The sequence below is a fragment of the Prunus mume genome, linkage group LG5 (assembly GCF_029339155.1).
Source record: "Prunus mume cultivar Tortuosa linkage group LG5, ASM2933915v1, whole genome shotgun sequence".
In the NCBI taxonomy this organism is placed as follows: Eukaryota; Viridiplantae; Streptophyta; class Magnoliopsida; order Rosales; family Rosaceae; genus Prunus; species Prunus mume.
Genome location: NC_142702.1, coordinates 23,804,434 through 23,815,608, shown reverse-complemented (window position 1 = coordinate 23,815,608; position 11,175 = coordinate 23,804,434). Strand labels below are relative to the sequence as shown.

At 35.8% G+C, this 11,175-nt stretch overlaps 1 protein-coding gene and 1 pseudogene across 1 annotated transcript; both read right to left on the bottom strand.

The window, feature by feature from the left end:
• Positions 1-370: 370 nt before the first annotated feature.
• Positions 371-2,263, bottom strand: LOC103332319 (3-hydroxyisobutyryl-CoA hydrolase 1-like; annotated as a pseudogene).
• Positions 2,264-6,535: 4,272 nt separating this feature from the next.
• On the bottom strand, positions 6,536-8,239 carry LOC103332314 (3-hydroxyisobutyryl-CoA hydrolase 1-like). Its single transcript, XM_008235040.3, has 2 exons — positions 7,822-8,239; positions 6,536-7,607 (listed from the first exon to the last, which is right to left on the bottom strand). The coding sequence occupies exons 1-2, from the start codon at positions 8,140-8,142 to the stop codon at positions 6,768-6,770; spliced, it is 1,161 nt and encodes a 386-aa protein (XP_008233262.2). The 5' UTR covers positions 8,143-8,239; the 3' UTR covers positions 6,536-6,767.
• Positions 8,240-11,175: the final 2,936 nt, after the last annotated feature.

Genomic DNA, 11,175 nt, shown 5'->3' with positions numbered 1-11,175 from the left:
TATGGAAATTCAATTTGTTTTGCAGCATCTTCCAACTATATATTATAATAGGTTAACTACATAAAATAAAACTACCCAATTTTTGGAGGTCGTTTTAAATTTTAAATTAGTATCAAACTTTAAAAATTTTGCACGTAAATTCCCAACCTGAGGAAAAACATACAAATTAAAAGCCACACAATCTCATCTCCCAATGTAATCAACAATCCGTTTCTAAAGAACACAACTTTACTGAATTAAAACTAAACAAACAAACAAACTCTACACAATTATAAGAACCACCACAACAAAAAGGAAACTTCAACAGACGTGAAAACAAAACCAACAAATTGTCGGGGTGTGGGCTAATAAAATTGGAATAACATTTAGCTCAAAGCTTGGCATTGGCAAATGCAGGCAAGTTTGATATTTGAGGGAGCTTTAATTCTTCATCACCATCCAACTTAGAGAAGTAGTGATCAACCATATGGTCAATGATTAGCTCCAAACTAGAAGGCTTCCACTTTGGTTTCTTATCCTTGTCCCACACGATAGCTTTGCAACCTTCTCTGAAGTCCTTGCTTATTTGCCCTCACAGTATATGGCTAGTTATTTTATACTCGCGGACAAGGCATTCGTCAATTGCCTGTGTTTACACCATAATCAACCGAGCATATCCAATATCAAAGTGACTTGCACAAAGTCCCACATCGAAATTCTATGCAAACCTCCCACTTTCACCTCCCTATAAATAGGGAATGGTATCCATGTGAAAGGAGGACTTCTCCCAACTGAGAAGAGGATCCGGGTCATGGAGCTAGACCATTGGGCCTTGGATTCTCTCTCTTCTAGATCCTTGGCCAAGGCATCTCAATTGTTATCTTTATATTTGGGCCTAACCCCATGTACAAATGTAATCCTCTATTATTATAATAAGAATACTTCTTCGTGGACGTAGCTCATTCATTAAGGGTGAACCACGTATATCTTGTCTTCTTTATATTTATCGTTTGCCCATCGTTTGCCTAAATCTTCACACACATGCTGAAGGTCCTCACCTTCACCTATCATCCACCATTCCACCTCTATCTAAATTGACCTCCCAAAAAGAGCATCAACAGCTTGCACCCTTCCTTCTCTGACGGATCTCAAACAAATCTTCAAGCTCATCGGCGACGCCTTCTTCAGTAAACGAATCGTCAAAGCTAACCATTCATGACGATGGTCATCATGTGCCATGTTTGCTTATGCAGCTTCCCTTTCAAGGGTGCTTAAGATTTCTTCAATTGTTGGTCTGGAAAAGCACTTGTCAATGACATCCATTTTGTGAATAGCACTTTTCTCGTTCAGAGCCGGTTGCTGTAGGGAGTGTTCGTTTATAATTGCTGAAATAAAAGTAAGATCAAAGCTTGAGGAAGTAGCTGAAGCTGCTCTGGAAATCAGAGCCGTTTCCAATAGAGGCAATTTGGTGAGGAACAAAGTGAGTTGCTAGACCACAAGCAAGCATTTCAACACAATCCGACCTGGTACCTGTGGGACCCAAATACTCTCCAAAAAATTCAGGAAGTCTTGACAAGAAATAAGAAGCCCCCACATTAGGAAAAAATCCCTGACCATTTTCTGGAGTTGCAAAGATCGAATTCTCTGTTGCTACACGGAATTTTCCATGTACTGAAATACCAACCCCAGCTCCCATGGCAATCTCATTCAGAATTGAAACCTGTTTTGTTTTTTAAAATAAATAACAAAAGATATGAAAACTTCAAGTCTAGCAAAAGAAAGTACAAATGAAACTATTTGTACCATCTTAACTGAACAAATGTGAGAGATATACGTCCATATGGAATACTAATTGACTAGTTGAGATGATACACATAGTACGTAGCACTTGCGGAAGTATCCGAAAAGTATTTAACACAGATTTTGAAGCTAGACATTATGGAAATAAGTTGCATACTTGCCTGGGGTTTACTGTATGTTGCTATCAAATAGGTTAAGTTCATGATCTTCTGACTAACTTTTTCACCATATTTCAGATTTCCTTCAAGAAAGTGACACAATGCAGGGCAGCTAGATTGCCGCCAACACAAAATGTTATTCCTCTACCCTTGAGAATGATCAACTTGGCATTGGCATCGTCCTCATAGGCCAGGAAAATTTTTGACAGCTAAGAGATCATTTCAAGGGAAATGGGGTTCAGTTGGCGAGGCTTGTTCAAGGTCAATGTTCTCACGAACATAGTCTCTTGTACTAGAACCTGGTCATCAAGTTGGAAAGAAGCCATAGGATGGTTAATTAGCGTAATAGAAAGAAAATTAAGAAGTGCTATGAGAGTTTGAAACCTAGGTTAGAAAAGATGATCGGTGGAGGTGGAATTTGAAGGCTAGCTTTTAAGTTTCTGCATATATAATATATTGGGTACCTAGAAAATGAATAAAACTAAGCTTATTTATAGTGGTTAAGATTTCAGAGGGACAGACTCTTGACCCCCCATTAGCAACATTGATATTGTCTCTAACTTAACCACATGTTTAGCATGTGTGGGGTTTTATATAAGGGCTTCTTAGATCTAGGTCCAAAATGATTAGTTGTCATTGAGTTTAGTGCACGCGTTTTTGATTTTAGATGCAGGTCCTTTGACTTTTATTACCTAGGTGCAACTTTTTGTAGGCTAGCTTCAACTAAAATGTGAAACCTAGGCGGAGGAATTGGAAGGCAGTAGCTTTTCTTTAAGTAGAAGGTAGGCTAGTTGTTGAATGAATGAAAATGTAAACAAAAACCTAGTTGTTAATATAACAAGTTGTAGTGAACGTTGCTTTGTATGAGCCTATGTGTGTGTGTGGGGGAGGAACAACTACTAGGCTGGGCCAGCATCAATGCATAAATTGACCCTTGGTAGAAAAAAAAATGTTCACACACTTGCCTTTCTTTGTGTTCCATTCGTAAATAAGCAGCATAGGCAGAGACGAGACGTGAAAAAAAGAAAGAAATAGCATAACATGGTTAAATTGTGCTTGAACTTGAAGCACAATTTAAACGGGGTTTGGTAGGTTTGGTAGGAAATAACTATTTGTTTTCTTTTTTCTTACAAAATGAAAATGCTTACAATAGACCAGAGGAGACTAATAAAGAGCTGAATTTTTTTTTTTTTTTTTTAGGTCAAAGATGAAGAGCTGAACTTAAGATTGAGATGTTCTACATACACATCAAACTGTAATTTATTTGCTTTCTTCATACGAAAGGAAAAGGTTTATAATGGACCAGGGGAGACTAATGAAGAGTTGAACTTAAGATTGAGATGTTCTACACACACATCAAACTGTAATTTGTTTGCTTTTTTCCTACAAAAGGAAAATACTTACAATGGACCACTAATGAAGAGCCGAACTTGGGATTGGACTAATCCTCCTCCAGATATAGGCAGGGACGGTCCCAAGAAGGGACTAACCTAGGCTATAGCATAGGTGAGTTGTTATTTTATTATTCAAAAATTTAATTTAGCCCACCTAAGCCTACTAATGACAATCATGTCATCGCTTATAAGGAAAAGAAGATAAGACAAACTAATGAATTGATGAATTCTCTTTGACTATTCCTAGACATTTTTGTATAAGACATCTTTGTAAAGTTCTCTCTAAAATGAAAAGTATTTCCGCCTTGTTCTTACTTTTTAAGCCTACAACCAACATTTTTTTATTTATATTTATATTTATTTTATTTATTTATGAACAGCCTACTCCTAATTTTCCTTTCAGTGATAACCCTCTTCACACATAGTCCATTTTAAGTGAAAAAATAAATAAATAAAAGAACGAATTGCTACGCTGCAATAGTTGGACCTTTATGTTCCACTCTCTGATGCGTACATAAGGTAAATTTAGCCTATCCCATTTTAAATCTTGGATCCGTCCCTACATATAAGGTCATATATTATATTATTTAGGTTCTTCTTTTGGGCCTTAACACCATGAATTTGTACTTGTGTGTCTACAGTATTTTTCTACCATACAAACTTCATTATTTTAGCCTTCAAATCTAATTGCGTCTTGGGCAGTAGTTTTTTTTTTTCTTTTTTATTGTTTCCTAGTAATTGGTTTAGACAACGAATGTTTTTAAGATTCTACTCTTGTTCCTAGCTTTCATGTTAGCTTTTGGACGTTGTCATCCTCTTCCATATATACTCTTATGATGTTTAATACAACATCTTTATCAACAACCAAAAAATAATCTAATTGCGTCTTTTTATATATTTCAAAATTTTCACTTAATATTGAAAAGATAGTTTCAAATTGCTTGGAGAAATTTGAAGGATATATTCCAAATCGCATTTAATTTAGGGAGCTGATTTTCCAACTTCCTTTTTGTTTACTTACACTATCTTTTGTTTTCATTTTTTTAATTAATTTTGTTCTTTCTCTTTCCTATTCTACTTTTACCCTGCATTAATTTTGTTCTTTCTCTTTCCTATTCTACTTTTACCCTGCATTAATTTCTTTTTTCTTCCTCCCCTTGGGAGTTTGCAACTTCAAAGTTTAGTTGAAAAAATTTCGAAAAATCATAACTTTCTCTCTAGTTGTCGAATTCATGAACCGTTTTTGCCTACAAGATCGTGAGATCGAGCCCAACAATCTAAGGTTTTTAAGGGCTGTTTTGAAGATTCTGGAATTTCTCCTGTTTTGGGGTTTTTAAGAAATTACTGTGCAATTCAATGCTTTGTTATGGAATTTGAGTTATTTATGGGCATTTCGAAGCTTACTTGAGGATGGGAATCATTTTAGAACAATTGAAACACAAGTTGAAAATGGTTTAGTTTGTTGGAAAATTACACATAAATTGTTTTTTTTTTATATTGCTGGGACTTTTTTTTTTTTTGGGTTAACTTTTCTTAATTTATGTTATCAAAACCTTAATTCAAGGTACATAATGTGAAAATCAGCTCCCTTAATTTATATCAACCATGATTATCCTTCTCTCCTTTGCAATTTTAAAAGATAAGGAGGTGTGTCATTTTCTTTTGGGTGGTGGAGGACATGAAGAGTGAGTTTGGAGATTCAATTTGTTTTGCAGCATCTTCCTACTATATATTATATGAATAATGCTACTCTTATCACATTTGTAAACCATATCTCTATACCATCTTATGTGGCAGCTGAGTTGAACAGCTACATCAATTAAAATTATTTAATATTTTATTTTATTTTATGATTTATTCCAGTATTTGTTTTTCTAATTGTCTTATACACTTCATTGATTTAATTGATGTGGCATATAATATGCATATGCCACATCATGTGGTATAAAAATGTGGGATAAAAAATGTGATAAGTGTAGCATTACTCATATTATATTAGGTTAACTGCATAAAATTACTCAATCTTTCAGGTCGTTTCAAATTAATACTGAACCTTAACAATCTTTCACGTAAAAACCCGACTTCAAGAAAAACATACAAATTAAAAGCCACACAATCTCATCTCCCAATGTAATCAACAATATGTTTCTATAGAACATAACTTTACTGAATTAAAAATAAATAAACAAACAAACTCTCCAAAATGATCAAACAATTGGGACAGTGCATTATTATAAGAACAACAACCAAAAGGGGAACTTCAACAAAAATGAAAACAAAAACCAACAAATTTTCTGCCAAAACCCCAAGATGCTATCTCTAACCTAACTTGATGATCGCCTTGGGACAACCATAATTCCATACAAATAAGGAAAAAGAACCCCTCTGAAATTGCTCACACTGGAAACCCTCTTCCTTGTACCCTCTTCCCCTTCGTCCCTCTTATTCGAAGGGTAAGAAGGCAAGATTTCTAGGCGCTTAGGCATTGGAGTTCGACCATCGGTTTGCTGTTGTTCTTCTTGTTCTTCTTCACAATCGATGAGCATTGCCATGACACATTGACACTATCAGAAGGCTCAAACGTAGACATTGTGAGCTTGTCTCTAAGCTCCGGCGGTTGGGAAGTAAAGTCGTCAGTCATGCATATGAAAAAGAAGAAACATCGTTTTGTTTTGTTTTTATTTTAATCGTTTACTTGAGAAACTGGTGCGGCCAAAATCAGCTTGGGTCACCCAGACCCAAAGCCTAAAATTTTGGACCAGTTCAACCCTACCCAGCTTTTTATTTTCAGAACTCATATTTCGTTGGGCCGAAACAACACAAGCTCCAATATGTGTTTCTTCTCAAGTCTCCGAATATCTCTTTGGACACCAACCAAATTTTTATCAATAATATGGGGCAGATTCCCCAAGCAACAACCAATTGGCAATAGGTGAAGAGGCCTAAAAATTTTAAGCAAAATTGCAACTGAGTGAAGGGTTATAATGAGGGATCCTTAATTATACAGAGTTATTATTGAATGGCAATATTGAGCCTCTCAACACGCCCCCTCACACGTAGACCCCCTCATATTCATCTGACAATGTAGGACACTCTCAACATAGCCATGTTATGTAACGGAAATGACATAAACATATACAATTGTATATGTACCTATATATAAGCCGAACTAACAAACAAGATATGTATTTTGACAACAACAACAAAAAAAAAAAACCAAGATATTTATATAACAGATTATATACGTATAGTTTATTTGACAAGTTGGTTGTACATACATATTCCAATGAGAGAGTTGGGGTGGTGTGGGGTGGGGTGGGGTGGGGTGAGAAAATGATGGGGTGTGTACACTAATAAAAATTTTGAATAATATGAGGGAGGGAATTGAAATATTGATAGGTATAGGTTAGAGAAACACCCCAAAATCACAATTAGCTCAAAGCTTGGCATTGGCAAATACAGGCAAGTTGCATCTTTGAGGGAGCTTTAATTCTTCATCACCATCCAACCTAGAGAAGCATTGGTCAACCATATGCTCAGTGATAAGATCCAAACTAGAAGGCTTCCACTTTGGTTTCTGGTCCTTGTCCCACAAGATAGCTCTGCAACCTTCTCTGAAGTCCTTGCTTATTTGCCCTCTCATAACATGACAAGCTATTCTGTACTCGCGGACAAGACATTCATCCATTGCCTGCACCCTTCCTTCTCTAATGGATCTCAAACAAATCTTCAAGCTCATCGGCGATGCCTTCTTCAGCGATTGAATCGTTGAAGCTAGCCATTCATCACCTGCCCTGTTTGCATCTCTTGTAGTAACCTCCTTCTCAAGGGCACTTAAGATATCTTCAACTGTTGGTCTGGAAAAGCACTTGTCAATGACATCCATTTTGTGTAAAGCACTTTTCTCGTTCAGAGCCGGTTGCTGCAAGGAGTATTCGTCTATAATTGCTGAAATAAAAGCAAGATCACAGCTTGATGTAGCTGAAGCTGCTCTGGAAATTAGTGCTTTTTCCAACAGAGACAATTTGGCTGAGGGAACAAAGTGAGTTGCCAGACCACAAGCCAGCATTTCAGCACCATCCAACCTTGTACCTGTAAGACCCAAATACTCTCCAAAAAATCCAGGAAGTCTTGACAAGAAATGACCCACATCAGGAAACAATCCCAGAGCATTTTCTGGCATAGCAAAGATGGAATTCTCAGTTGCTACACGGAATTTTCCGTGTACTGAAATACAAACCCCAGCTCCCATTGCAATCCCATTCATAATTGAAACCTATTTTACAAAATATATGTATAAATAACAAAAGATGGTATTGAAAGAATTCTAGGAAAACTTCAAGTCTGCAAAAGAAAGTACGATAGAACTATTTGTACCATCTCGGGGAAGATACGATATATTGCATATGGTATAAGTATTAGCACTTAGTATCCAAAAAAATATTAAACCTGGATTTTGAAGACATTATGGAAATTAATTGCATACTTGCCTGGGGTTTACTGTGTGTTGCTATCAAATAGGTTAAGTTGAGGATCTTCTGAACAATATTTTCACCATATTTCAGATTTCCTTCAAGAAAGTGACGATGCATGGCGGCTAGATCGCCGCCAGCACAAAATGCTCTTCCTCTACCCTTGAGAATGATCAACTTGGCATTGGTGTCGTCCTCATAGGCCTGGAAAAGTTCTGACAGACGAGAGATCATTTCAAGGGAAAGGGTGTTCAGCTGGCGAGGCCTATTCAGAGTCAATGTCCTCACGAACAAAGTCTCTTGTACCAGAACCTGGTCATCAAGTTGGACAGAAGTCATGGAAATGATCAATTTGTATAGAAATTAAATCGATAAGTGCACTCAAAGTTCGAAACCTAGGTGCAACTTTTTATTGAGAAGATGGGAGGTGGAGGAATTGGAAGGCAATCTTATTTATAAGTACGATGTAGGCCAGCCTTTTGGTTTCTGCATATTGCATGTCTATGTCTTCTATTTTTTTCCTTTTTGGAACCAAAAAAAAATCGACACAATGTATTTTCAGGTTAAAACTATTCATACTATTTCAACTTACAACATAAATAACATAAAATTATTTGTACCGTTTTATTTTGTCATATTATTTTTAAAAAATATTGACAATTAAAATAGTGCAAATATTATGATGGAATTTGAGAATTCGACTCAAAATTAATTGACAGTACAGATATTGAATTATTGAAAATGGAAACAAAAACCTAGTTGTTAATATAACAAGTTGTAATCAACTTTGCTTTGTATGAGCCCATGTCACATGTGGTGTGAGTTGGGGGAGGAACAACTATTAGGCTGGGCCGGCCAGCATCAATGCATAAATTGATTTGGCAGGAAAAAATGTCCACACACTTGCCTTTGTTTGTGTTCTGTCCGTAAATTGAACAAAAGAAAGAAATAGCAGAACGTGTTTAAATTGTGCTTTAAACTTGAAGCACAATTTAAACGGGGTTTGGTCATCAGAGGAAAGAACTTTTTCTTTTCTTTTTTCTTACAAAAAGAAAAGGCTTAGAATAGACCAGGGGAGACTAATGTCCGTAAATTGAACAAAAGAAAGAAATAGCAGAACGTGTTTAAATTGTGCTTTAAACTTGAAGCACAATTTAAACGGGGTTTGGTCATCAGAGGAAAGAACTTTTTCTTTTCTTTTTTCTTACAAAAAGAAAAGGCTTAGAATAGACCAGGGGAGACTAATGAAGAGCTGAACTTAAGATTGAGATGTTCTACATACACATCAAACTGTGATTTGTTTGCTTTTTTTTTTCATCCGAAAGGAAACCGTTTACAATGGACCACGGGAGACTAATGAAGATATGAGCTTAAGATTGAGATGTTCTACACATACGTCAAACAATATAATTTGTTTTTGTTTTTCCTACAAAAGCAATGGACCACTAATGAAGAGCCGAACTTGGGATTGGACTAATCCTCCTCCACATATAGGCAGGGATGGTCCCAACAAGGGACTAACATGGACTATAGCCTATGTGAATTGTTATTTTATTATTCAAAAATTTAATTAGCCCACTCAGGCCTACTAATGATAATCATGTCATCACTCATTCAACAATACACTTAAGGAAAAGAAGATAAGACAAACTAATGAATTGATGAGTTCTTCTGGACATTCTTGTGTAGGACAACTCTATAAAGTTCTCTCTAATACTCCATCTTTAGGGGTCGTTTCAAATTAATACTCAACCTTAACAATCTTGCAAGTAGAAACTCAACTTCAGGAAAAACATACAAATTAAAAGCCACACAATCCCTTCTTCCAGTGTAATCTCCAATCTATTTCTATAGAACACAACTTTACTGAATTAAAAATAAATAAACAAACAAACTCTCCAAAATGATCAAACAATTGGGACAGTGTTGAGGCCTATTCAGGATCAATGTCCTCACAAACAAAGTCTCTTGTACCAGAACCAGGTCATCAAGTTGGAAAGAAGCCATGGAAATGTTCAATTTGTATAGAAATAAAGTCGATAAGTGCACTCAAAGTTTGAAACCTAGGTGCAACTTTTTATTGAGAAGATGAGAGGTGGAGGAATTGGAAGGCAATCTTTTTTATAAGTACAAGTTAGGCCAGCCTTTTGGTTTCTGCATATTGCATGTCTATATCTTCTTCTTTTTTTTCCTTTTTCGAACCAAAAAAAATTGACACAATATATTTTCGGGTTCCTCGAAAACAAATAAACCTATTTATACCATTTCAACTTACAATAGAAATAACAGAAAAATATTTGGCAGAATTTTTTAAAACATTGACAATTAAAATGATACAAACATTATGATAGAATTTGAGAATTCGGCCCAAAATTAATTGACAGTGTAGATATTGTTAAATGATTGAAAATGGAAACAAAAACCTAGTTGTCAACAAGTTGTAATCAACTTTGCTTTGTATGAGCCCATGTCACATGTGGTGTGGGTGGGGGGAGGAACAACTTCGCACTAGGCTGGGCCAGCATCAATGCATGAATTGACTTGGCAGAAAAAAATGTTCACACACTTGCCTTTCTTTGTGTTCCGTCCGTAAATAAGCAGCATAGGCAGAGAAAAAACGTGAAGAAAAGAAAGAAATAGCAGAACGTGGTTAGCAGAACGGGGTTTGGTCATCAGAGGAAAGAACTATTTGTTTTCTTTTTTCTTACAAAAAGAAAAGGCTTAGAATGGACCAGGGGAGACTAATGAAGAGCTGAACTTAAGATTGAGATGTTCTACAAACACATCAAACTGTGATTTGTTTGCTTTTTTTCATACGAAAAGAAAAGGCTTACAATGGACCAGGGGAGACTAATGAAGAGCTGAACTTAAGATTGAGATGTTCTACACACACATCAAACTGTAATTTGTTTGTTTTTTTCTACAAAAGGAAAAGACTTAGTACCAGTTTGACATTGCTTATTTGGGGTAATAAGTGATTTTTTAAAAAAAATTAGAAAGCACAAACCGTTTGGTAAACTATGAGAAAATCACTTATTGTTAAAAATTACTATGAGAGAAAGTTATAAGGGAAATAACTAATGATGTGCTTTCATTTTCTGATTATACAGGAATTAGTTTCAAAGAGGCGTTGAGTTTAATGATTACGTGACAATCATTTTCTAATTATGTGAGAATTAGTACCAACAACACTTTTAACAAAAAGTTTACCAAACATCAAACTGCTTTCTCTCACAGCTGATTTCTCTTACAACAAATCTGACAACGATTATTTTCACAGCATAGCAATATGTCAAACTGGCCATTACAATGGACCACTAATGAAGAGCCGAACTTGGGATTGGACTAATCCTCCTCCACATATAGGCAATG

What these genes read in the sequence shown, in the direction of transcription:
- LOC103332314 (XM_008235040.3), bottom strand. Translation starts at nt 8,142, where the DNA reads ATGACTTCTGTCCAACTTGATGACCAGGTTCTGGTACAAGAGACTTTG. An exon ending in CAACACACAGTAAACCCCAG is followed by an intron (nt 7,608 to 7,821) that starts GCAAGTATGCAA and finishes TTTGTAAAATAG; the next exon opens with GTTTCAATTATGAATGGGAT.